The 27,109-nt window shown below is 34.5% G+C and overlaps 4 protein-coding genes and 1 long non-coding RNA gene across 12 annotated transcripts; 1 reads left to right on the plus strand and 4 right to left on the minus strand.

Moving 5' to 3' along the window:
- The first annotated feature begins 144 nt into the window (after nt 1-144).
- On the plus strand, nt 145-10,041 carry LOC127066666 (uncharacterized). Of its 2 annotated transcripts, XR_007782464.1 has the most exons (3): nt 160-709; nt 1,964-2,241; nt 8,689-10,041. It is a non-coding gene; the product is annotated as an uncharacterized LOC127066666 (long non-coding RNA). The 2 variants fall into 2 exon arrangements; XR_007782463.1 differs by lacking the exon at nt 8,689-10,041 and having other exon boundaries at nt 145-709; nt 1,964-2,543.
- A 2,214-nt stretch (nt 10,042-12,255) lies between these two features.
- Nucleotides 12,256-14,268, minus strand: LOC127066659 (ejaculatory bulb-specific protein 3-like). The gene is made up of 2 exons (XM_051000650.1): nt 13,883-14,268; nt 12,256-12,655 (listed from the first exon to the last, which is right to left on the minus strand). The coding sequence occupies exons 1-2, from the start codon at nt 14,094-14,096 to the stop codon at nt 12,405-12,407; spliced, it is 465 nt and encodes a 154-aa protein (XP_050856607.1). The 5' UTR covers nt 14,097-14,268; the 3' UTR covers nt 12,256-12,404.
- A 623-nt stretch (nt 14,269-14,891) lies between these two features.
- Nucleotides 14,892-18,859, minus strand: LOC127066664 (protein sneaky-like). Its single transcript, XM_051000655.1, has 5 exons — nt 17,921-18,859; nt 17,021-17,538; nt 16,687-16,874; nt 15,990-16,516; nt 14,892-15,854 (listed from the first exon to the last, which is right to left on the minus strand). The coding sequence occupies exons 1-5, from the start codon at nt 18,209-18,211 to the stop codon at nt 15,204-15,206; spliced, it is 2,175 nt and encodes a 724-aa protein (XP_050856612.1). The 5' UTR covers nt 18,212-18,859; the 3' UTR covers nt 14,892-15,203.
- Nucleotides 18,860-18,955: 96 nt separating this feature from the next.
- Nucleotides 18,956-20,348, minus strand: LOC127066660 (ejaculatory bulb-specific protein 3-like). The gene is made up of 3 exons (XM_051000651.1): nt 20,198-20,348; nt 19,584-19,781; nt 18,956-19,487 (listed from the first exon to the last, which is right to left on the minus strand). Exons 2-3 carry the CDS (start codon nt 19,774-19,776, stop codon nt 19,291-19,293), a joined length of 390 nt encoding a protein of 129 aa, XP_050856608.1. The 5' UTR covers nt 19,777-19,781; nt 20,198-20,348; the 3' UTR covers nt 18,956-19,290.
- Nucleotides 20,349-20,784: 436 nt separating this feature from the next.
- LOC127066640 (transcriptional adapter 2B) lies at nt 20,785-27,028 on the minus strand. 7 transcript variants are annotated; one of them, XM_051000602.1, is made up of 11 exons: nt 26,766-27,028; nt 26,562-26,659; nt 26,020-26,079; nt 25,766-25,907; nt 25,475-25,692; nt 25,174-25,403; nt 24,868-25,099; nt 24,402-24,439; nt 24,252-24,296; nt 23,744-24,113; nt 20,785-23,649 (listed from the first exon to the last, which is right to left on the minus strand). In XM_051000602.1, exons 1-11 carry the CDS (start codon nt 26,770-26,772, stop codon nt 23,545-23,547), a joined length of 1,545 nt encoding a protein of 514 aa, XP_050856559.1. In that variant the 5' UTR covers nt 26,773-27,028; the 3' UTR covers nt 20,785-23,544. The 7 variants fall into 7 exon arrangements, with proteins under 7 accessions (XP_050856559.1, XP_050856556.1, XP_050856558.1 ...); XM_051000599.1 differs by having other exon boundaries at nt 23,744-24,115; nt 24,253-24,301; XM_051000601.1 differs by having other exon boundaries at nt 23,744-24,111; nt 24,252-24,301.
- Nucleotides 27,029-27,109: the final 81 nt, after the last annotated feature.

Here is a 27,109-nt window from a genome sequence, read left to right on the forward strand (position 1 = left end):
TATATACAAGCAATATACATACAAAAGATATATTTTCGCGACTGGACACGCGACTCGATACGCGAGTGACCAACCGAATGACATCAGAGCCGAGTATAACCGAAAATGGCCGAAGCTGGACTGCCTCGCACGGGATTGGTCGGTACGAGTGGCGTTCTCCGTTGCTAGGATACGCCGATGCGCCGTGCGATCGGTCGAGGGGAGCACAACGCTGGACCACACACGCGGTACCATTTTCCCTCGAGCAATAACATTACCCACACAGAGACGCGCCTCCTTACGCGACACGCACGAGGGCGCGGGGATCGCTGCGGTCTTCTCGGTTCTCTCTCTCTCTCTCTCGCTCTCGCTCATACCTCGTCTCTTTCCCTCTCTTTCTCATCTTTTCCTATTCTCCTCTCGTTCTTTCTACCCTCTCCGTCGTTCCCTTCTACCGCACCGTTCTGAAAGCTTTATATACGCACCGCGTCTCACGCGGCGTATCCTAGAACGAGGAAGATAGAGATAGAAAGGGTTAGGAACAGGATCCAAGAAAGAAAGAGAGAGAGAGAGAGAGAGAGAGAGAGAGAGAGAGAGAGAGATAGTCCACTAATTCATCGGACCTTAACAAGAACCTGGCCGAAATCCTTTAATCAAGATCGTCTACCGGAAATGAGACAATTCCTAAAGACGATGCCACGACTTCATATGTGTCCGGTCGAGACAGCAGGTACGAATATTAATAGAAGAAATTCTCGAGACTTAACTTGACGATATAGATACGATATTTCTTATTACTTTTTTTCTTCCTTCCAACTTCCTCCTCCTCCTCCTCCTCTTCTTCCTACCAATTTACCTACCCCTCTTTAACCCTTTCACCCCATCCCTATGTAAAATCTCACCGTGAATGCACCGTTGTGGTTAAAGGGATCGCGTGCTCTTGCGGTACGCCTCAAACACTTTTCGTAAGCGGTTAATAGGTTATATTTTTCGCGAATGCGTTAAAGGTGTCGGAAGGATAGCGGAATTGTTATTTATCGATAATGATATTTCCGTACGGGACGATTCTTTTTTATTGTTCGATTTGAGAATAGAAATGGAAAGAAAAGAAAGAAAACAATTAAAGATGAAATAGAAAGAACGATGTATTCTTCTGAAAAGAGGTTAGAAAATAAGAAGAAGAAGGTATGAGAAGTAGAAAGAGTTGGCAGATCGGAAGAGTTAACGCACGTACGTACATACATACGTACGTATGTATGATGTGTGTATGTACGCATGTATGTACGTATGTATATATGTATGAACACGCGACCACCCACGGTGACAACGAGCCGAGCACCGGGTTCGGCAAACAGCAGATAATTTTGCACTCTGAACGCGCGTATCGTCGATACACGCTCGCGGCATTTTTCGTTTTAAGCCGAAGCAGTGAATCGCGAAAGCTTGAATGATAGATGAAAGAAGGGGAGAGAAAGAGAGAAAGGCGATGGAGGAGTTGGGGTAAGACGGAGGTGAGAGTAAAGCGAATGAAATACATACAGACTGGACTCCGATTACGAAAATACGCGATAAGGCGAAAATAATGTATCCGGTATCGATCGATGAAATGTATCAATCGATATCCTTTTCAATCATGAAATTTCGTTGCAACAAATAATTTCATGTTTTTTCCCATCTCTCTCACTCTCTCTCTCTCTCTCCCTCTTTCTATTTTTCTGTCGGATTTATTGAAAACATCATTTTATTCTTTTTTTCGTTAAATTGTCGTTCACATACTTTTAATCTTATAGATAATTAACAAAACGTAGAATACGTAGCCAATAATAATAATAATAATAATAATAATAATAATAATAATAATAATAATAATAATAATAATAATAATAATAATCGTACAAAGTTGTATGTATAGATAATTGAGATCTTACCGGTATACCGGTATAAATCCGCCGATAAAATCCAATATTACGTGATAATTTTTCAGTCTACTCGCTAAGATAAAAGAATGGAAGGGGGAAAAGGACAGGATGATGGAAACATTCGTTGATACCGCGTGGTCTACCTTTGATCCACCCCAAGACGGCTCTTCTCTTGCACCGGGCACCGGCGGATCGCCGACGAGGCACCGTGTGGAGCGACCGTTAATAATTTTTACGACACTCTTAACTCGCCACCCGGTATTAAGCGGTCCACCAGAGAAGACGGCCTTTTGATCTTTGCCGACGCGGTATCGACTTAATGAGTGCGAGAGGGAGATAGCGGGTGAGTCAGCGCGGACCGCGGGGGCACATGGGAGCGTAATGGCAGCGCGGTAGGGGGTGGGTTGAGGTAAGGAGGAAGAGAAAGATCAGTAGGAGAAATCGGCCCCCTCCCCTTTTTCCCCGTGTAACTCTTTTTCTACGCTAACTCCGATGCCTGGATTGTTGCCTGTTGTCAGGCGCACCGATACTGTGTGATTAACATTTTATAACTTTTGTTTTGTCTTCTTTTTTTTTCCTCCTAATTCAATAGGTTTTTTGACAAAGAGATTTTTTGTCTAATTATATATATATATATATTATGTTTATTTAATTATTACGATTTATTTATTCGCACTTTTTTCTTCTTCCGTTCTTTTTATACGCCACTAGTTATGAACGTATTGAAATTTTTAACATCATACGCACAGACGCACACACACATCGATGGAATGTCGAACGATTAGTTTGATGTAAATAAGAGGAATATACGTGAGATAAGTGAATACATCGTAATCGGTGAAAATATTACATATATCCCCGGTTGGTTATAACATATTATCGTACTCAAGACTCGAGCAATTATCTACTCTTTGCGTGCTCTTTAATGCGTGTTTCATTGTAAGACAAGAGGTATACCTTCTTTTGCTCGGAGCTAAGTATTAAAACCGTACGTGTATATACGACGTTTCAAATTGGCGACACGACGTAGAGGCTGAGTCAGGAGGTATACTAGTAGAGATATGAGGATTGGGAAGTAGAGAAAAGTTGGATCATGCTTAAGCCTCGGGGGTAACTCAACGAAGAATATAAGTATAACCAGAGTTGTTGTTGCTCAGCGTTTCCTTTTTGCAAACTGCCCACACGACTGAATATTCAACCCACGTATAACAAGAAAATACCTATATTCTAACACGCATATAGACACAGACAGATAAATGCAGACACACATACATACACGCGTACGAGTTAGTCCCTTTTTCCAGGACTTGGATTGTAAAAAAAGAAAGAAAAAAAAAAAAGAAAAAAGAAAGAGAGAAGAAGAAGAAGTCGACTACTTCCTTACGCAAAATGACGCGATGCGGCACGTTCGTTCATTCGTTCGTTCGTTCGTTCGTTCGTTCGTTCGTTCGTTCGTTTGCTTGTATCGGGGCTGCGTTCAACGGTGCGTGCACACGAGAGACGCGAGAGATGCTATCGACCACCAGGATGGCTCTCGGGACTTCTCTTGGGACCACCCATCGGCAAAATAATAAACACGGAATGCGGCATACATGTCCGTCCGTTCATCCGTCCGTCCATCCGTCCGTTCGTCCGTCCGTCCATCCGTCCGTCCGTTCATCCGTCCATCCATCCAACCGTTTGTCTCTATTTCGCAGATACGATCGAAGCAAGGAGACCCTTCTTCCTCTTCTTCAGCAACTTTTTCTTTTTCTTTTTATTCTTATTCTTTTGCTTCTTTTTCTCCTTCTTCTTCTTCTTCTTTTACTACTAGAAAGAAAAAGAAAAGGAAAAGGAAATAATGAATTACATTAACGTAGTATTTCTGAAACGCAATAATGAAGGATCAACGAGATTATCATTTGATCGTACTTTCTGTTAATATTAATAATATTAAAACGATATGATCCTTATCTAGATTTTATTTTTGTGAGATTATTAAAGCGAGAATTATTCGAGCTAAGATAGTTATAGGAATGATTTTGATTTATCCGCTAGCTCGCGTGATTAGTGGATCCTTGTTCACGAAGTAGAGTCTCCGTATTCGGTTGGTAACGCCCACGGTGGTGTATTAATCCGAGGCAACGCAATATATCGTAAAACGTACGACACAAGCTAAGATAAGTATTAAAGTTGCCAGTACGTCCGTGCGTCCATGCGATCTATCGCGATCTATCCTTCCGCGATAGATCTTGACGCAAACGCCCACGCGAAGAACCGACACGATTCGACCGAGCCCGAATTTCTCTTTTCCTATTTCAAACTCGTTTTCTGATATTACGCGATTGTGCGTTTTGTGTATTGCGGCGATAATAATCGATAGTGCTAGATCATACGTCAATCGGAATTGACATATTCGATTATCTACAGATTGTCTCTATCGTTCCTTGTGATATTTGTTCGAGCTATGAAAGATTTAAAGGGGGGAGGGCAGTGGATGGGGGCGGTAGAATATAATTTAGTTCGATAGAACTTTCCATCGTGCCAAGGGCTATTCGCGAACGTTGACACACGTATGTATCTCTAATCGTCTCGACGAATGATATGGTATACCGAGATACTATCTACTATGACATGCACGCATACATACGAGTTTTCATAAGTATTCGTACGTGAGACATCGACCTATGATGCGCTATTTGGTACGATAGAAGGTAAAGAGGGAGACCGTGTCGTTAACGGGACATGCATTTTCCCCTCATAGATCATTAATTTTAAAACAATGTTGAAGTTGGACGAGAACCTACGCACGTTAGATACGTGTGGTAGGGTTAGTTTAACCGAGTGGATGGTAGAAAAGAGAAGGACGAGGAATAAGAGGATGAGGAGGAGAAAAGGGGATCGGACTTACTAATTGCGACGACGTCGGTGGTCTCGAGAAGGCACCGCGGGCCATAATGAAAAGCAATATGGCCAACTCCGCGTACCGGCCAGTCCAGGGGCGCTGATTTTACATCGGTAAATGTCCCGAATCCGGATCGTAAATCCGTGGAGAACGAATCGCGATAGCCTGCGAGCATCGAAGGAAGCATCCATCGCTTCCTTTGCCGCTCGACAGCAACTAACGTTGCCCGAACCTTATTAGGGACCCGTTCCGGAAAACTTACCACCGTGATGCCATTTAATTATTTATTTAACCACACTACCGAGTTACGTATATTATGATATTATATCTTGGATTTATAAAGAAAACATTCGTCGCCCATGATCGCGTTATATTTTCATTTTCAAGATAATATCGTCTATCGGCGTTTATTAACAACGCCAATTTCGTCCTTATCATTAACGTCTCATTCCTTTCGCTTTACTTTATTTTAGTTTTGATTAAGTCTGTATTACGAACAACTATCGTTTGAATCATTGAAACATTTCTCTATCTCTCTTTCTTGAAATTTTAACGAGCGAAACCTTCGTTACGGATCGAGTAACATAAGCGGAGGTGTTCAAGAAGCATTGTGTCCCTTCTCCGTAGTCTCTTTTTCCGTTGTACGTCGAGAGATGAAGAAAGTCAGTAAATTTCCGTAGGCACTAGCGGCACTACCTGCTGCTAGTCGTGCGCTCTGTTTGCGTAGGACGAGGACCACCCAGGTAGTCACCAACGCCTCTGTGCCTTTCCTACGCGACGTGGAATTGACTTAGCTGAATCCCCGTGAGACGATGATGCTGAACTCAGGATGAGAAGGATGAGAAGAAGGTGAAAGAGAAAGAGAAGGAGGAGAAGTAGGAGGAGGAGGAGGAGGAGGAGGAGGAGGAGGAGGAGGAGGAGGTGTGGCACAACTGCTCGAAGGACGAGGATGAAAGGCAAAAGAAAAGAAAGAGAGACAAAGAGAGAAAGAGAGATAGTGCGTTGGTCGTACGCAACGAAAGCCTTTAACCCGAGCCTATCCAGCGCGTTATTTTTCATCCCATTGTCCGTCGACAGGATCGCGACTCCCCACGACGAAGGATTCTCAATGAGTCCTCAATGAGAAATAGGAGATCCCCTAGTTTCGCAAGAATTTCCTAAAATATCGAACGTCTCCCAATCTTTTTTTCAACGAGAGAGAGAAAATCAATTGCTACAATGCTTCTATTGTATTTCTTACTTGTTCTTATCACTATACTTATCGAACTAAATAAAGAAGAATTGAGAAACGAAAAAAAAGATTTTTTCTTAATTGGTAAAGAAAAATTGGAGGGAAAGAGAAGAAAAGAAAAAGCACGAGCTCCGGATCCTCGTAAAGTGAAAAGAAATAAATAGAAATATTACCGACGCTGCTATTTAAGTGACGAGATAATTTCAAAAAAAAAGAAAAAGTCAAGAGAAAAAGAGGAAACAAAAACTAGAAGAAGAAGAAGAAGAAGAAGAAAGAAAGAAAGAAAAAAAGAAAGAAAGAAAAACGAAGAAGAAGAAGAAGAAGAAGAAGAAGAAGAAGAAGGAGAAGAAGGAAAAAAAGAGAAAAGATTCAAGGATGCGTTCTTCCCAAAGAAAAAAATAAGATAATAAGTGATAAATAAAAAAATGAAAAGTGAGAAAAAGGGTTTGTGTATAATACGTACCTACCTACTTACTTACTTACTTACTTACTCACGTACGCACATACATACATACGTCACGCATATGTACATGCGTATATAAGTTGGGACGTTAATCGACGGAGTCGAGGAGAACGCCAGAAGGTCAATCGAAAGGAATGAAGGAAACGTGGGTGCGCGCGAGCGCAAAGAGAGTCAGTGTGCCGTTCGTTTTGGTGGGGCCGCGCACGCTCGCGCAAGTCTCGCTTGCGCACGCTCGCGCACGCTCGCGGTTCCTGGCGTGAAGGGGTTAAGGAAGGGTAAGAGTATCGAGTTAAGGTAAAGTGCGAAGTGGAGACGGCCCCTTATAATAGCGCGGCGCGTTGGGTGGTCCCCTCGGACTCGCTGTGGGTGGTCCCTCGAACGCACAGACGCACACAATCGCACAACACACACGTACGCGTACGCACAACCTCGATATTAAACGGAGCCACGCGTAACGTGGGTTAGCCAACGCGCGCGCGCGCGTTCTTTCGTTCTTTCGACGTAAATATGCCCGTTTCGACGCTATACATCATTTTATTTAACGTCCTAACAACAACACCATATCTATACAATGTATTATGCAATGCGAATAATTCTAAATGTTTTCTTTTATTTTGTTCTTTTTCTTTTTCTTTTTCTTTTTTTTTCTTTATATTTTTGTTCCAGTTACTAGCTTAGAAAAGTATTTGAAATTCAGACGATTCGGTAGTATATAGGAGATCATCGATATAATCTCTAGTGTAGAAAGTGACTTTTGTACGTATGTATTGTATAAGATAAGAGATATTTCCATTATTTCGTTAAGTTTCCAAAAGAACGATCTCTTTTGTTTTCACTTTCTTTCATTCGATTTCGTTTATCAGTTCAAATTGACAAAATATGAATTCTCTCGGCGAAACATGCAGGCACGAATAATATCATCTCGAAGATATGATGTAGTCATTTTCCTTATCAGTGAATTTTTATAACGAATCACATGCATTCCCGCATTCTGTATATACATATAAACATATATATATATATATATATATATATATATATATATATATATATATATATGGAACAATATGTTACGAAGAAAAATGTTAGATCGTTTGACAAAATATGAAATGAATTATCGGATGAATCGTTCGTAAAATTTTATTGTAGTCTCTTTTTTTTCATTTGGCCCTTTTTTTCATCGAAATAAGGTAGCTCGGAATTTGGACTGTAGGAAGAAGAAGTAGTAGAAGAAGAAGATGAAGAAGAAGAAGAAGAAAGAGAAGGAAGAAGAGGAGGAGGAGGAGAAGAAGAAGAAGAAAGAGGAGAGGAGAAGAGGAGAAGTCTCAACGTGGGTGGTCCAAGAGAGATTTGCCTTCCGCTAAATATCGCCTTTGCGCCCTCGACGTGGGTGGCCTCTCTCTTTGCTGCTGGTAGAAAAGGAGAGAGTCCTCTCTTCTCTCCTCTCTCTCTCTCTTTTTCTCAGTCTTTTTCTCTCAATCTTTTTCTCTCACTCTTTTTCTCTCACTCACTGTCCATATTTCTTTCTCTCTTTATATATATATATATATATATATATATATATATATATATATCTTTCTTCGCCCTCTCGACAAAGCGTACTACCCTCTTGTCTTTCCATCCTCCTTCCACGAAGACGATACTCTTTATGCACGCGTATCGTCCACTTATCGTGCACGTAAACTTTGTACGTCGCCATGTTGTACGGCAAACCAGCGTTTTCGTTTCCGACAAGATAGAAAGAAGAAGAAGTTAAAGAGAGGCCCCCTATAATTCTTTTCTCACCTCAAGTATGTATATTATTTTCATTTTTAATATAAATAAAATGAGGAGGAAAAGAAGGGAGGAGAAAAGAGAGAGAGAGAGAGAGAGAGAGAGAGAGAGAGAGAGAGAGAGAGGGAGTTATTCGCTTTAAAAGATCCTACGATTATAATTATTCTATTTCGATTTCAATGTTTTTCTTTCATTTTTTTTTTTTTTTTTTTTTTATTACAACGGATTATAAAAAATATTATTCCTTATCGGAAAAAAAGAAATGTACATTTCTTATATGTAATGCAAGTAATTATTTTTCAAGTAGTCGATTAATCTATATTCGTTCTATATATATTCTCTCTCTCTCTTTTTTTCTCTTTCTCTTTGTCTCTCTTTCTACAGATACTTTATAATAGTAATATTAGAAGACAAGAAGATAAGAAATTTTCTCTTCTAGGTGTTCGAGACTCGCGCTCGTTGAAGATCGTTGAACCAAGGAGAAGGGATGCGGGATAGATCGTGATGACTACAAGGAGAAAGCGAGCGAAAGAGAGAGAGAGAGAGAGAGAGAGTGAGAGAGAGAGAGAGAGAGAGAGAGAGAGAGAGAAAGGGCGACACGACGCGTGTGGTCCAGGCCGATGGTAGACGACGAGCAAGACGGGACCTGGACGACGACAGCATCTTATCCGAGAGGTACGGATCGATTGATCAATGGCGAAATCGATGCTTTCTTGGTTCGAGACTGATCGAGTCCGCTCCGTGGTACGCTCGGGCGCACAAGTATTTTTCACCCTACCGCGAAGACGAACATGCCCAACTCAAGTGGACTCTCGAGGGATCGGGGAAGATCATCGAATTTTCGACGAACTAGATCGATCGAATCGCTTGATCCAAAAAAGGAAAAAACTTCGAAGAGGTAAGATGTGGTTTTTCTTGTTTTTTTCTTTCTTTTTTTTTTTAATTTATCTCTTATATTTACTTTTCATTTTTATCAACATTTTCTTTTTTTTCATTTCGTTTTACTTTGCTCTCCTTCTTTTCTATCATCCGAGGATTTGATCTATAATGATCGATTTCGTACGGATCGATGATCGATGAATATCGATAGAAGAATAAGAAGGACGCGAATCGAATTTATATCTTTGAGACCTGGCGACATCTATCGTCGTGTTCGAAAAGCTAATTACACTAGCGTCTAATTGAAAATCCTTTCGTTATCGATAATCTTACGTGCGATATTGTAGGATAGAAAAATCAAAAAAAAATAAAAAAAAGTAAAAAGAAAATAAAAAATAAAAAAGAATAAAAAGGAAGAAGAAAATAAAAATAAAAAGGGAGGGGTGGGAGTGGGAGGAAAAAATTATAATAATAATAATAATAATAATAATGAAAAGGACAAAAAAGAAAAATAAAATAAAATAAAATAAAATATAGAAAGAGATACTACTATTTGGCAGGAAGTGTAGAATACACGTGAGGAATAAATACGGAAGGAAAAAGAGAAAGAGAAAGAGAAAGAGAAAGAGAGGGGGTAGAGAGTGGGTCCGGCACGGTCTAATGCTAATGCAGCTACCATTAGCAAGTAGTGAATCGAATGTAAAGTCGGACATAAGGTGGGACCACACAGGTCGTCGAGGGAGGTTTATACGGGGCCAGCAGATGCAGTGCCCCATAAACAGCGGGGCAGGACCACCCAACGTGCTTGTTCCTTCGTTTCGTTCCTTCGTCTGTTTCCTTCATAACCACGATAGCCTGCCCCCTTCTCTTTCCTGTATCTGTGAAAGGGTATAATACGAGGAACGAGTATGCGTGTCTCTTCTTCGTATTCGCATGTATCCCTACACATTATATATATATATATATTTTACTATATATAATATATATACTCTCTACTAATATAGGTATATATGTCTATATGTATGTATGTACGTGTGTATGTATATATGTATATAACGTTGACTATATCACTCCCTTATCTATAAGTAGAAACTCCCTTTTTATTTATTGTTCTAACGTGAAGCGTATAAATAATTATAAAGCAAAAATTTATAGTAATCACTTCGATTCGATAACATACAATTTTACAGGTACAACAACAACGTATTATATATTTTAACAAATATGTAATTTCATTTAATCATCTGTCGTCAATAAAGATCTATCGATGCGTCAGACAATTGACGTCATAAATAGGATGCATTTTAGCTACAGAATCGATAAAAACAAATCGTTTCGTATATTATTATTATTATTATTATTATTATTCTTTTTGTCAGTTACGATTAATAATCATTGACCCGTCTCAAATGTTTTCTAAGAAAATACGATTAAATTCGATTAAAAGGGACAGGGGATTAAAAGGGACAGCTCTATTAAAACTCGTCAAGTCGTTTGTTTGATTTAAGGCTTCGTTAAGAAAAAGAAGAAAAGAAAAGAAAAGAAATACTTGCATGATTCTATTCGCGTTTACTTTTCTCTATTCGTCATCATTCTCCCTGAAGGGACAATGAAAAGAAATCCGTAGAACGAATTTCTCTTTCGTCTCTTTTTTACGACTTTTATATACCTACGACACGCCATTCAAACAACATAGTTTCGGAACTTGGAAGCAATGAACAGGGCGTTCCTGTCCTCTTCAAGGACAAAGACAAGACATACTCGAGGTCTTCGATTTCTAAGAAGCTCCGAAAAGATCGTTCCTAACATCTGACCACCCACGTTAGTCTTCCACGTTTCATCTTCCACGATCTACGGGTATCCGGGCGGACGGGGAAGAAGGGAAGGGATATCGTTTCTAACTTTAAACTAATTTCTAAGTTCTTGTGTATGGGAGAGAAAAAAGGAGATAAGACAAAGTCTTTTAATGAAACGTTTGATGAACGTATTTTCGAAATAAAAATTTTCTCATTTGGAAATCTAACGACTTTCTAATATATTTTCACGAGTAACGAAAGATGATAATATAATCGATCGAAAAAGTAAATAAAAAATGTTGAAGAGAAAAACTTGAATTTAATTATTAAAGTCACGAACTAATTTCCAAGTTCTTATTTAAGGAAAAGATAAGAAAAAGATAGAACAACATAAAAAAAATATTTCTCTCGAGAATTAGAAATATAACTAACGATGGTCTAATGACGTTAGTACAAATTTCCACGAAGAATGGAGAAGAGAAAAATAATCGATCGAAGGTGAAAATAAATGTTAGGATAGAGATTGAAGTTACATATATATAGATAGTTGTATCGTTAGATGACAAGGCAAAAGAATCAAATAGCATTAGGTCGTCGGGTCGTTCATGAGTCCAGTTATGAATCATGAACTTGTTTTGCCTTCTTTGTGTGTTCTTGCGCAACTATTTTCATTGTCACTGATTTTCTTGCGTATCGTAAATCCCCAACGTCTTTATCCCGTAAGTAGGTATCTATGTATGTATGATATGTACATATATGTAAGTATGCGACGAAGTCTAATAAACATCGTAAATACCAACCAAGGATTCGCTTTTCGTCCTTCAAATTATATATATATATATATTTCTATATTTCTCTCTGAATTCCTTTCCTTTCCTTTTCTGTCATTTCCTTTTCTTTCTTTCTTTCTTTCTTCCTTTTTCTTTTTTATTTGAGAGAAGATAAACAAAGAAATCTGTTTGTTATTTGATATCAGCAGAGTGATCGTATATATATATTTTTAGATTTCATTTGCCAGGATTAATATGATTAATGATTTACAGGGTTATTCGATTTGTGTTAATCCTTAAATTCATGTGATTGTGAAAGTAGAAATATATTAGAATATGTATTACGTAACATTATTATGCGCATATGTATGTATTGCGAATGAATTTAATTATTCTCTTTTTTTTATAAATGAAATTTTATAAAAATAATTTTGTTAGTTACTTTGATTTAAAAAAAAAATATTTTTCTATATTTTTTAATAAATATGATATATATATATATACATATATATATATATATATATATGATATATGATATCATAATGTGATATAATTATGTAATTATTATCAATAACATGATTATTATTTTGATTGCTTTAATATTAAGCTCATATTTTCCTCTACAAATTTCTACTATAATAAATCATTCATCGAAGGATTAAAGGATCAAGATATTCGAAATATTGGATACATAGCTGATTGTGATCTTTTTAAGAATCTAACGGTAAGTTCGGTTCTTTGGAATCTTTTTTGCTATTATCTTGATCCTCAGACTTATTATTAGAAAATTTATTTTCTAGGTAAAGTCGTCTGTATTCGCCATCGGGATCATACTTTTCTTCGAGGTGACCCCATTCCATTGGTTTCTCGTCGATCAAATAATGAGATAGTTTATCAGCTGCAATTTTTTGCGCTTCGCTACAGGACGAACAATTGGTCGATAATGCGTCTGGCAAATTTCCTAGAAAAAATTTTACTTTTCTCATATGAATCTTTTTTTTTTCTTTTTTTTTAACAAAGAGAGAGAGAGAGAGAGAGATTTAACGTAACAAGATCTCTTTACGATTTTTTAATGTAACTCGAGGAATTTTATGCGGTAGTAATAATTTTTGGCTCGTTAATATGATTCATTAATATTCTCCTTCTCTCCTTTCATCGATTTTTTTTTTTTATTACTACGATAATGGCAAAAGTAATGGCAGAGATGCGATAATGACAATTTTTTCAACAGCAGAATAACATCGTTATAGTGTCATTAAGCAGACATCTTACGAATGCATCGTAAACAGATATTATACCAATCGTCGTAGACATATAGAATGCATCTATATATAAAACAATTAGAGAGATAGATGTATAAATACATAATATCGATTGTATATAAAAAATTGAGGAAGAAAATATCAATGAACATATCGGATAAGAACTATTAAAGAAAATCTATAAATATATGATTGTATGAATTAAACGTATACAGTAAATTAAAAAATAAATAAATGCGCAAATAAAACGACATATTTTTCGTTCAAAAGGAAAAAACGATGGAATATATAAACGCAAAAATATATAAACGTAGCATAAAACAAAATTGAAAGAAGAAAAACGAATAAAATAGACAATGAAATATGTCGATAAAAAAGCAATAAAGAGGTTTTAGATTATTAGAAAAAAAAAAAGGAAAAAAAAAGAACAAAGAAGTATAATTTAACGAACGAGAAGAAGGAAACAAAAAAGTTAGTAACAAACTTGTGGTCAAGATATGACCTTTCATATTTCGTCCTTGTACGCTCTGTATCATCGTAATGGCTTTCATAAAATCACACTCCACACGTGCATAAGAACGTCTTTACGCAGATCGTGCGTAGCCTTTAACGTGAAGAAGAAAAAATTTCTTAATGGTAATTTCTTAATGACTTATCCTAAAATATTTTACGACGATACTGAAAGCTTCTTGATATTTCGATAAAGATGTTTCAAACTATATATATGCGTATTGGTTTTATTTATATTCCGTTAACGCTTTTTCGTCTTTCGATTCATCTTTTTGTTTTTTGCGAGATCAATAAAATTATTACTAATGTTTTTTCTTTTTTGAGTTTTCACCAAGTGTTTGATTATAATGATTTCGTTTCGCACGATAGGGAAATTTCTAAATGACCAACTTGGAATTTGAAAGATGTGTACTTACTTTTTAATTCCATCGCGTCCGGCGTGCAAGGATTTCGATCGAGAAGGCAGCCCACGTAAACCTTCAATAGTCTCTCGCTTTTAATAATACCATCGATATCGATGTTATCGTATTTGGTCGTATATTTCTTCCCTTCCTCCGTTCTATTTTCTTCTTTAGCGAAAATTTCTTGAAAAACGATGTTGCACGTTGCCAGTATAATAAAGATTAACATTTTTCTTTCGTATATATATATATGTGTGTGTATATATTTTTCTGTTTTCAATAATTTATAACACGAAATATTTCGTTGACTCTTCCTTCGTCGAATAACTTCTTTCTGTAAATACGATTTTTATTCGAAATGTCTTTTATAGTACTCGATGTGGTTCGTTAGACGCACGAGATCGTATTAAATATAATATTCTCGATCGGAAGATTTCGTGATTATATAATATTGATCGGTCGAAACAACAACATAAGTCAAATTCGACGTGTGTACGTATGTATACATGGTATATTTCTTGGAACATAAATATTTCTTTTTGTTTTTATATCGACGTACGATTAAATAAGTATTCCTAGAGACGTAATACGTGTTTAGAAAAATAAATAAATAAGAAAGAAAGAGATGCGAGAAGAGGTAATATTTCTTAGAACGTCTCTTCTTCGTTTTTTTTTCCTCTTTTTGGTTTTATCATCCATGTTTTTGTTTTTTTCTCTCGACGTTATTCCGTAGTCTTTTTCTCTTGACCGAGAAAAGTCAATGAACAGAATAATTCTAGGAAATATTATGTTCGAAGAAATTTCCAGGACATTAAATTACGCTTACTATGTTTTAAAATTTATGAATTATGAATAAGTACGACATTCGCTATTCTTTTTCTTCATCTTCTTTTACTGATCACATGCTATTATTATTCTCTTATTTCGTTATGCATATGCACATATTTTATTTTAATTGTAACATATATACATATATATATATATCTAATCGTAAAATAAAAAAAAATATATCAGACGGATCGTTTCTAATTTAAAAATAGATTTAACAAAGAAGTCTCACGAAGTATTAGAAATAAAATAGTAAACGTTCAGAATGATTTCCTGATTGTGCTAATGGATCTAATGAATGGAATATTTAATTTGATGATTTCAACGTCTTCAATAAGACGATGATACTTCGAGACTATAAAATGTAAACTTAAAATCGTATCGTAACTCGGTCTTTGTGATTTTCCAACGACTTTCAAAGGTCACGTCAGAAAGAAGGATCGAAGAGAGAGAAAAAGAGAGAGAGAGAAAGAGAGAGAAAAAGAGAGAGATAACAGCTCGTTGTTATTCATTCCGTTGACTCGGACTCATCCATTGGTTCTTCCGAATCGGTATCACAAACATCGGCACAGGCATAGCAAATTTGTCCGATGTCTCTCCAACATTCCTCGCAATGAACGAAAGGACAACCTGGTGTTGTACATCGACGAAATTGAATACCCCTTCGTGGTTCAACCTCTCCGCAAACTAAACATTTTTCTCTTGCCGATTCGAATAATTTTAACCAGCCGAAAAGTTTCGGCCATTCTTTCCTTAAGGCCATTGTGAAGGAGATCTCTTGTTCCAAATGTCGTGTCCTAGCCAATGCTATAATCTTCGCTTTCGTAAATTTTACGTAACCGTGTCTTCGACGTAAACTTTCGTTGTATAGATATAATATACGTCGTTTTTGACGAGTCCGATAAAAAAACGAGCAAATAAAGAAACGCGTCCTCTGAGTATAAGCGGACGTATAGATTAAGATGAAAACGGCTAGGAAGGTACAATAAATCTGAAGTATTAGATTACTTGGCAATTCGGTTGGTCTTGGTAAACATGGTGCATTAGTTATAACAGTTTTCGTGTGTTTCTTCACGTTGAAACCATTGATCAAATGTCTAATCAGAGAAGCTATGACACCTGTACCTTTAATCTGCAAACTCAGATCGTGATGACCAACCTATACTGCGTATAAATAATATATGACTAGAAAAGTAGAGAAAAAAGAGAAAGATAGAGACAGAGACAGAGAGAAAACAAAAAATAAATGGATGAAAGATTTGCATTTAAATATCATATAATCGAATAATTCTACCTGAGTAAATTCCAATCGTGAATGACGGCGAATCAAATCGAGTGCTTCGAAGAATAATCTGTCCATTAGTATGAAACTCGTAGCTATGATTATTTCAAAAAGGAGTTTCAACGTTTCACCTGTGATATGTTGTCTCTCGGCTTTGCTCGTCTTTAAACCGTAAGGATCGATAAAATTAGTTCTCTCGGCCTTCTTTAATGGTAACAAGGTAATGCTACCACGAGCTTTTCTTCTAGCATCGATCTTTCGAAAATAACGTGTCACGTAAATGTTATCAAACTCTATATCGGTCAGATAACTGTCGTGATACTTTTGAGCGTTCAATATAATTTTCAGAAAAATTAATGATAAACATCTCTTTGCAAATATCATCACCGATTCGAAGTATCTCCTTCTGACGTTGAAATCATACATTATTGCTTTTGCAGCGGTCGCGGCATCATGAATATCTAATATGGGCGGTGCAATCTTTAATTTGTACTGAAGTTTCGCATCCTTCAAACTTTCACTAAATTTATTTCGAGTATCTGATAGTAAAAGAAAAAAAAAAAAAGGAAAGGAAATATAAAAAACGGTATAATTTCTTTCCTTGAATTTATCATTAAGAAGAAGTAAAAAAATAAAGGAAAAAAAAAGAAAAAGAAAATCCTCTAAACCTTTTAAAGAATTACTACGATAAAAAAAAATACAATCTTACTTTTTAATGCTACGTAACCATCGCCAACACCAACATCGACTTGTCCATCAGGATCACATATATTAGCTCCACCCAAAGCTTGTACGAGATTGCAAACGAACGTCAACTTCATCGGCCAGCATAATAGCCAGGCTGCAAAAACGCTTACCTTGTTATAACACTTGTCGTAAGCATCGGCGAACATGTCTCTGAAAAAAAAAAGAGAGAAAATAGAAAAAGAAGGAAAAAGAAAAAATCTTACAATCGAATAAAAAACAAGAACGTATGCATTTTATAATAAAATTCATCATCGTTTTCAATGATTTCTCTCTCTCTCTCTCTCTCTCTCTCTTACCTGCATCTACCAGCACCACGGCTAAGTTGTTCCTCGCAACGTGCTTCAACTTTCATCTTATATTTGACCGAATAAAATTCAGCTTCCGATTTGGCATCTTTCATCTCCTTTCTTCGCTTATCCTCGATCTCTTCGCTCCTCTTAGAGTCCCCTTGAATTTCATCGAGATAATCATTCTCCTCTTTCAATCTCATCATCTCTTCCTCTCCTTCGATCTCCTCCACTATCGGACTCATCAGATCTCTAACCGATGATAAAGCGTCCTTTAACTCGCCAGCGTTCGATCTCATTTCTAAAATGGCCCGATGAAAAGGCTCGAACATAAGATCAGCTCGGGTCTTAGTCAAATTATACGTCAATTTGGCCGTACAAGCAAAACTTCTTATAACTTCTTTCCCATTGTATGTCATATTAAAAATAGGTCCAGCGATTATATATCCAAGTATCAATGCTCTCAGCATAATACGTCCGGCACGACCGAAAAATGCAGGAAACGAAAGAATACAGATGCATCTTATCTGTAACGTTAAATAAGAATAAAGATTAGATCTATGATATCTAAGTAAGTGACGTGAAACATTTATCATTTTTCCTTTTATCTTTCTTTCTCTGTTTTTTTTTTATTTTTTTTTCTTTGCGCTAGGAACGCGTCAGGATGACACGAACTCGTTTCTTCGAGATCATTTGCATAAAGTTAATTTACAATATGCTGTTCTAAGAATAATGAAAAGATTAACGTAATTAGTATTCATTAACAGCCAATAATCGAATTAATCAGTATTTCCTTCGATCGATTGAAATCGTTCGATTGAATTTTCAATTCGATTTATATGTAACTTATTACATGACTACTTAATTCTGTTATTCCATGAAAGTTTAATAAATATTATAGATTATTACCTGAACAGACGTAGCACAACCGATAGATAATATAAGGATAATAATACTACCAAGATATACAGTGGTATAACGATCAAATTTTAATTGGAAGATAATTGTTCGATAAAAAATAATACCGAGAAAGATACCCATTAAAAATCCTATAAAGCTACGTGATTTTTTATGAGTACCGAGAGGATCATAACAAATGTGATAAAATGTCGGACACATTTTCAAATAACGCTTTAATATATCTTCACGCGAACGTTCGACCGTTCGTCCGATTCTACTCATTTTTTCGAAGCCCGTCATTTTATTTTAAGATAAATGAAATATTAGAAAAAGAAATATATATACACACACATATATATATATATAAATATATAGATAAATAAATTCTTGACTCTTAACTTATTGCAAATGGATAAATTTGTTGCATGTAACGTGAACGTAGTTTTATTTACTTCATTGATTTTCGATTATCTTCAGAATGTAATATGAATTTTTTCTTCTTTTCTTTTCTTTTTATTTATTAATTGCAGATTTTAATCTACTCCATTTTACAGAATAATAAGTAAATATGCAGTGGGAAATTGATGCTTCCAAGCCAACTTTTTATTTATGAGAAGGATCTATTTTTAAATTCAATTAAAAATATATGTATATAAATACATATAAAATGCACTCTGCGTGCTATTACAACTTATTTTATTACTGATTATACGTAGATACCTGTTTTGAGGCAAGAACGTCAAACAACTTTTTTGTTCGATTCTCTTGGTAAGACAATTTTCTATCTATAATATTGAAAGAATCCACAACATTATTGCATTACAATGTCATGTTATAAGACAGACGGAAACCTTCTTCACGTATATAGATTTTAATTACATAATTATCTGTTTCACGTAACATAAAAAAAGAAATCGAATGAGGTTTAAAAAATAAGATTCTTTCCGATCTCACATTTTTATTATATCGACAAATCTTATTTGTCACATTAACAAATATTACCTGTTAAAAAATTCATGTAAAAGTTGGTTAATTCATATAAAATTATAGTAAAAATGATAGTTTATTTATTATAATAACTATAATTTTTACATCATGCATAACAAGTAAATATCGAATTTTTATAACTAATATGATTTTTCAAATTTTATTTTATGAAATATAATTATATGTATATATTCATATATATATATATATATATATATATATATATATATATATATACACGAATAAATATTTACTATTATTTTTTTTTTGTCAATAATATGCCTTGGCACAAATTATCATACTTTTCTTATTTTTCTCTCTATCTTTATCTCGCTCTATCATATTTCCATTTCCATTTTTCCGTTCTTCATCTTATATATTCGAATTCTTCTTTAGATCTTGATATCGACTTCCTTCGCACGATCTTCAAATTTATTTCTATATTTCTTCTCAGGATCATACTTGGCAAGAAGTTTCTCCCAGATTTCCTTCTTATTATGGGACAGGAATTTCATAGCTTCTTCAGCAAATTCTTTTTGCTTCGGGGAACATTTGGAACAGTCAGTTTCTAAAGCATCTGGCAAACTTTCTGAAATATTATATGTACGTATATTAACAAAAAAAAAAAAAAAAATAGAAGAGAAAAACAAAGAGACTATAAATACGAATAAAAATAAAAACAAACTTTTCAATTCGGCACCATCAGCAGTGCAACGACCTTGATCGAGCAAACAGTTGACATAATTATTGAGTAGCCGATCATTGTGCAAAATTTCATGCACATTGATGTTGTCAAATTTCGTGGTGTACGTTGATTCCTGTGCCAAAGTAACCACGATTACCGCGAGAACGGTAATACAAAGGAACGTTGTCTTCATATTTACTAAATGAAACATTTCAAAAATTGTTAGAGAAGATTTATAAACGTATGAATATCGAAACCACACATTATTTATATAATTACAATATCTTATTTTTATATAAAAGAATAGTCTTGAACAAATATTTATCATAGTTGTAAAACCTGAAAAAAAATGTAACAAACCGAGAAAACGAACAGTTATAGGATAGATAAATCAGTATGAATACTCGTGATTAGAACAAAGCGAGCAAGTGAAAAACTAGAATATTGATAGGAATGTAACAAAAAGAAATGTATACACATACGTATATAAAGAATATATAAAAGATAGATATATATAAAAAAAAACAGAAAGATAGGAAGAACAAAAAATATAAAAAGAAATAAAAAAATATTTTTCAAAAAAAGAAAGTAAGAGAAATCAGGACGTAACTCACCTGCCAGTTCGTAAGAGACGATTGGATTTAATAGTATGAGAGATCGAAGTGACGGACGCCTTTTATATATCTACGCGTTCGTCGAAGGATCTCCTTCCCTACGGAATTGGCGATACGTAACTGGTGGAAATAAATAGGCAAAGGTGGGATCGAAAACATTTCTGATCCTACAAAATCTATCACCAATTCACCTATGTTTTATCGTACAATTCAATTGAAGGTTCAACTCATTAAAGATTCTGATTACGTATACGTCTGTCTCTCTCTCTCTGTTTTTTTTTTCTATCACTTTTTCTTCCTTTCTACACAAGACGGAAGAATTATTGCAAGAGGAAATAAGGGAGAGAGAGAGAGAGAGGGGAAGGAAGAAAAAATCTGATAACTAATTTTTCATTCCACGAACGCACAAATTGGAAATTATTCCACATAATGGAAATTGTTTCTTGTTGGAATATCTTTGCTAACTCGTCCTTCCGGTAAAACGGTATAAATGTATAAAAAGAAGAAAGAAAAAAACAATAAAGGAGAAGTAATATTTGGTTTGATAAAATGGAATTCGAATTAGAAATATTCGAGACGAAAAGAGATTTCTAAAAGAAAATATTGTACAATTTATTTCGTACATTTTAACAATCGCTGGATTTGATTAACGCAGAAATCCATAAGCAGTTTTTCATTTTGTTTTCTTTTGTTTCTCAAGATGAAATTAATTATTCTATATGACGTTGATTATTTTCTTTTTTTTTCCTTTACATATTTATTACAGTATTTGTAACGTTTATTAATTTTATTAATGTTCTAAGATCGTTCAAAACGACATATTCTCTTTTTTTTTTTCATCTTTTTCTGAAATCGTTATAATCGATAAATTTAATAGAAATAAAATTAAAAGAAAAAAAAAAAGAAAGAAAATATAATAATAATAATAATAATAATAATAATAACAACAACAACAACAACAACAACAACAATAATAATAATTGTTGTTCCTGTTACTCTCTCGTACGTCTACCAATATATTTTTCTCTTTGTTATGAAATATAATATAAATGTATTGATTGTGATTATTAAGAGAAAAGATATATATATATATATAGAAATAAAAAAGTATTTTTTAATTATTATTATTATTTGTTATTATTATTAATATTAATATTATTATTATCATTATTATCATCATTATTATCGTTATTAAAAAACATTATTAATTCTGATGAAAATTTTTATATGTGTATATACACACACATATATATGTAGTATATTCTTTTTTCTCTTTGCTAAATTTGTTTTCTGTTGAAGCCTTCAATCGGATATTACAAAAACAAACTAAGATAATTGTATTATTTTGTGTCCTTCATAAAAAATATTAGGAGTTTCCTCCTTCTTCTTTAGTGTATGTATATTCTCGTAGTAATACACATTTTTAGACTCATTAACAAATAACGTAAATCTCATGATTAATTAAAAGCTAACGCATATTCCTAATCATGATATTTACATAATCATTTTTTATATCACTTCGTATCTACATAACGACAAAATTTCAAGATATATATATATGTATATGTATATATATACACACACACACATATACGCATCCATATACACATGTGTATGTTGTATATATAAATACATATATATATATATATATATTTATTTATTTTTAAATTACACAGAAATACTTCATAACCGTGGATATTATATTGAAAATAGTTATGCAAAGCAAAACGTGTCATATTTCTTACATTTATACAGCGCATTCACACTTCCAAATACAATCTCTGTAAAAGAATATGCTGCTAACTTGCTTCTTTTTATCATATTAAATTAATATGACGATATATGTATATTTGAATTGTTTTTTTCTTTTTCACATGATGTTTTTTAATTTTTTTTTTTTTCTGTTTTACGGAAATCATTTTCTGCATTTACACTTATCAGTTATGAAATGAAATATTTTTTATCTCGAAAATATGTTATTTTCGATATTTTTTTTTTTCCCTTAAAAGAAAAGAAAAGAAAAGAAAAAAGATCCACCCTGATAAATTTGAATCAGATTGATAAGATCAGATAAATCATTGATTACATTCGACTTTTGAAATTCTATACTTTGTGCATTAGTATTTACTATTAATAAAAAGGTACTATGTGTTTCTCGCCATATAATATATATATACATACAGATGCTGCGTCGGCGATAGATAAATTATCTACTATTATACATTTCTCTCACAGTTATTAGATTTTATCGTATTTGTACCATTCTTCAGCAATAAGGAATCTCTCTCTCTCTCTTTTTGTTTTTTTTTTCTTTTCATTATATTACAAACAAAAAGTCCGCATTTAACGGACTAAGCTACGTAAATGTCTCTGTTTTAAAGCTAAATCTATATATACATATCATATTGTTAACATGTAATCTCTCAGTAGCGGTATATTAATGCAATAAGAAAGGTGTTATTTTTTTTCGTTTATGTCCCAATTTTTTTCTTTTTTTCTTTTTTCGTTTTTTTTTCTTTTCTTTTCTTTTTAATGTCACAGCTAGCTTTGCGTATTTTATCTTGCTTAAAATTTAAAGCAAGAACGTATTCAATGTGTGATAGAATATATTCCATATCTTCGAGCATGACAGCGATTACTTTCATAAATTATAATTATAATTACAATTACACATATCTGGTGTTCTTGTAATGTTTTCATATGATTTTTAAAGATCTGACGTACGTTTTGCCTATAGTCTTTCCTTATTGTCAAGTATGGTAACAAATAATATTTAAATAAAATAAACAAGAATATATATATGTGCAGCGGTATAGTTTAAAAAGGAAAAAGAAGAAGAAAAAAAAAAACACAAAATTTCTTATGGAAGAATCGATAGAACAGTATGTATAGTGACTAAGAAGGCAGTATTATAAAATATTCTCTTAAGACAATTTTTGAATTTAAAAGTGGTAGACTTGTTATGATAAATATATATATACACATATACCGATATGTGTATACGCCTATATATGTACATGTATACCCCAACCCAATTCTACATCGGATAAAAATGATGCTACTATCGTTACATTTATAATTAATGTAATAGTGCAATATTGATACTCTTTGCTATAGATGACAGCCATGGGATATCATTTTCAATAAACTTTATAACATAAAATAGATGCAATGTTTCAAGAAAAAAGTAGATAGAATTTTTATAAGCTTTCTCTCTTCTTTCTACCTGATTTTCATGCGTTAATTAAGTCAGACTCACATTGTCATTACATATCTAAGACTTAGTTAATGAAATAAATGATGACTTAGAATAAGAAAATAAACATAACTTTTTTCTTGATAATTGATCAATTGGCTGCAATCCAACCATTAGCTACCAAATAATGAAGTATCTTACTCTCTGGTTCCGACTGAGGTATAATCCCTGATTTTCTATTACCACTGAGATATTCCTGTAACGATATATTCTTTCTAGAATAAAAGAAACGAAAAAAAAAGAACACAAAAACTATACCTATACTATATTGAAAAGGGAAACAAACTCACTTGTAACAACAAAGTCTTTTGTGTTAAATACTGCATCGGCTTCAAGTCTAACTGAAGACATAATGATTTTTCTTGTTTCGTTAAAAGATGTGCAGATGCCTCCATTTCTATGTCTCGTTCTCCTGTTTCTCCCAAATGTGAGAGTGTTTTCGACGAAGATGATGCTACAATGCAATTTTTTTCTACGGTAGAATTGGAACTTGTAGAATGTTGACTGGAAGTATTCGGATTGCTATCCTGCTCCACCCACTGATTGGCTGGAATCATCGTCCGATTGGGATTGATTTGATTGATTGTGGAGCTGCTGCTGGTTGTGTCTAGCTTTACAGTGGACTTTCGGTCGGTGGAAGAGTAATTTTTTTCTTCTTCTCTAGAATGAAGAAATGGACTGTAAACTAGAACAAGCTATCTTGACAAATTTATATTATATATACATATAATAAATATATATATCTGTGTGTGTGTGTGTGTGTGTGTAGTAAAAAAAATTTTCAATGTATCATCTTACCTTTTTTTTGAGGTGTGGCGGTGTATTGGTGTGGACGGCCCACTGCTGCCCTAAGTGAAATGCAAACTGATACAATCTGTTCACAAATGCCTGGCAACACGCACCACAAACAATAGAATTAGTTAAGAGGAAGAAAAAGCTAGTACATACAGTATAATTAAAGCTCTGAACGTTGTTTTACATTCCCTCTGTATGGATTTGCATGAACAAAGAGTGTCAACAAGAAACTAAAGCTGAAATATTAATTGCTTATCCGAAGATTCGTGTAATATTAGTAGAGATAATATATACATTTAGAAAATCCCTGTCATACTTTCTACGTGTGAACCAATTGAGGGCTACGCATTTTTTTACGTAGACATCGACATTGAATTTTTGTTAAGAATGACTCTAAGAAAAAAATAATGAGAATGCTTGACTATTAGATTTAGTTTTGGAGAATACATAGTGCCATGTCACCGTGATCATGTAAGTGTTAATAGTACATGTTTGTTTGGTGGAAAAAATTGGAAAAAATGGTGATATAAAACTGTTCGTGAAATTACTAACTTTGATATATATTGTACGTATCATAAAGAAAAAAAAAAAAGATAAATAAATGTAAACAAATACTTACAGATTTTTTCTCTGTCCAGTGATCCGCGGTATCATTTTGTCCCTGAGCCTGTGCCATCACTTGTTCGAAATGAGCACATTCTTCGTGTCTTGATATGCCATGCTCTCGATAACGATAAAGTTCCGACAGTCGTAACCGAAGCTCTCTTTCTCTTTCAAGATTTGTTAGGAACTGCTCATATTCCTGTGCTGTATAAAATTGTGCAAAAGTGCGCATTCTGTCCCTAAATTCTCTGAATAAGAACAGAAGAATATTTAATAGACATATAGCACAGCAAAAGACGTAGTACTTCACATAAATTCATACTTTTCTTCCTTCGTTTGTCGCTTCTTTATTCCTCTATCTTTTCTAGACGACGCAAAGAAAGCAGACACAAGTTGATAATCCCGTACGACACGTTTTCTTCTAGCTCTTTCTCTTAAATTATTAGTATACATATCAACTTGCGCTAGCTTAAGTGCTATGTCGAGATCATCATCCTCTGCAGGATTCAAAAATAATGACGAAACGAGAGACTCTGCTTCATGATTATAATCCTGAAATAAATATTGTTAACAATATGTTAGATGGTTAAAAAGACAAACACGAATTACAATGTTAGACTTACTCTTTCAAAGTCATCTCGTTGAGGCATGTAGCCTAATTGAGCCGCTTCCTCCGGTGTTATATCGAGTGGAGGTAACCGAGATGTGAGATCAGGCGATAATGGTCCGTTATCTGACTTAGTTTGATCCGTAAGATTTGGTGTGTAGCTTTCCGTAGGTGGCCACGTATGCTTTCCGATATTACCATCCAGATACCTAGCAATATATTCTTCTTTCGCTTCTATAATCCCATGTTACAGAAAATTGTATTATATATAATATAAATATAAATTTTTCAATTAATTTTTATATACCTTCCGGTGTTCTAGTTTCGATATGTTTACTGATATCCTCCCAATTCCCAAAGCCAAATTGTTCAATGGCATCCAAAAGTCTAAGTTGTTCTCTAGCGGTCCAATTGCCTCGTCCATTAAATATACTAATGGTACCAGAATCCTACATTGATGTAAAATACAAAAATAAAACATATATCTAAGAATTACAAGAGAAATAAAAAAAAAGAAAAGAAAAAAATTATGACAATACATTCACACACGCTTATACTTACCATAAACTGATAAGAGTGATCATTTTTGTGTTGACCAATTTCAGCTCCAGCGGAAAAGCACTGTTGATATATCAAAATTACGAATCATTAATATTTTCATTCTCATCCTCATAATAACATAAGGAATATCGTACAAATTATAAAAGGAAAGAAAATAAAAAAAAAAAAAAAGCAAAACAAAACAAAAACGAAGACTATAGTAATAATTCTCACAAAGTTCTGTAATAAGAGCTTGTCTCGTTTATTATTGTAGATAACTATATACGACACAAGAGCTAACCGATCAACAGCTGATCTCAATAACATTCGTGAGAATCGATGCAAGCTTCAGCACGCAAAATCCGACAAGAGAAAGACGAGGAAAGAAAATGACAACGGAGAGGCGAGAAAGAGAGAGAGAGAGAGAGAGAGAGAGAGAGAAATAGAGAGAAACAGAGAGAGAGAGAGAGAGAGGGGATAAGGGTGATAAGGAGAGTGGGAGGGGGAGGGAGAGAGACGACGACGAGCACGTGACAAGGAACAGGCGTTCCCGTTCGACTCACCTGCAAACAGAGGTCGAAATCCGGGCACTCGACGCATTTAACACGCAGACCCGTGATGTCTTCTTGACAATACGTACAGTTGTATTTCGCATACAAATCTATAAACGACATAACGCTAATAAACAATAATCTCGTACGACGTTTACGTATAGGAAATCCGAAAGAGGAACTAGTGTCTCTTCCTGCCCAACCCAAAATACGTACCCGCCATTATTGTCCTGCAGGGCTCTTCCAGAACGATCCGGATGACGTCACCGCATACCGAGGAGCCATAAATGTATAAATTACGGGTACAATTCGTACCCGTACGATCTCATATTTTCTGCGAAATCCTTCGAAAACGCAGAAAAAAGCGTCATCCACTAACTCGGTAATCCCCCCCGTTACTTTCCTATACGTAAACTAGCGAGGGTTCTGGATTGAAAAAAAATGTTGTTTACGACTATTCCGTTGAGAAGCAAATGCGCATGCGTCGTACTCGTCCTACCATCTAGATTCCGCTGCCGTTGCTAGTGCTCGCAGTGCTACCAACGGCAATAAAACGAACG

This window comes from Vespula vulgaris, chromosome 10 (genome assembly GCF_905475345.1).
Source record: "Vespula vulgaris chromosome 10, iyVesVulg1.1, whole genome shotgun sequence".
Classification (NCBI taxonomy): domain Eukaryota; kingdom Metazoa; phylum Arthropoda; class Insecta; order Hymenoptera; family Vespidae; genus Vespula; species Vespula vulgaris.

Coding starts and splice junctions, on each gene's coding strand:
- LOC127066659 (XM_051000650.1), bottom strand. CDS start 14,096: ATGTTAATCTTTATTATACTGGCAACGTGCAACATCGTTTTTCAAGAA. Junction 12,656..13,882: donor GGACGCGATGGAATTAAAAA/GTAAGTACACAT, acceptor AATTTTTTCTAG/GAAATTTGCCAGACGCATTA.
- LOC127066664 (XM_051000655.1), bottom strand. CDS start 18,211: ATGACGGGCTTCGAAAAAATGAGTAGAATCGGACGAACGGTCGAACGT. Junction 16,875..17,020: donor CGTGGTGCTGGTAGATGCAG/GTAAGAGAGAGA, acceptor TTTTTTTTTCAG/AGACATGTTCGCCGATGCTT. Junction 15,855..15,989: donor CACGATTGGAATTTACTCAG/GTAGAATTATTC, acceptor TACGCAGTATAG/GTTGGTCATCACGATCTGAG.
- LOC127066660 (XM_051000651.1), bottom strand. CDS start 19,776: ATGAAGACAACGTTCCTTTGTATTACCGTTCTCGCGGTAATCGTGGTT. Junction 19,488..19,583: donor TGATGGTGCCGAATTGAAAA/GTTTGTTTTTAT, acceptor ATAATATTTCAG/AAAGTTTGCCAGATGCTTTA.
- LOC127066640 (XM_051000599.1), bottom strand. Junction 24,302..24,401: donor TTCAGAGCTTTAATTATACT/GTATGTACTAGC, acceptor CATTTCACTTAG/GGCAGCAGTGGGCCGTCCAC. Junction 24,116..24,252: donor CCGCCACACCTCAAAAAAAA/GGTAAGATGATA, acceptor TTTCTTCATTCT/AGAGAAGAAGAAAAAAATTA.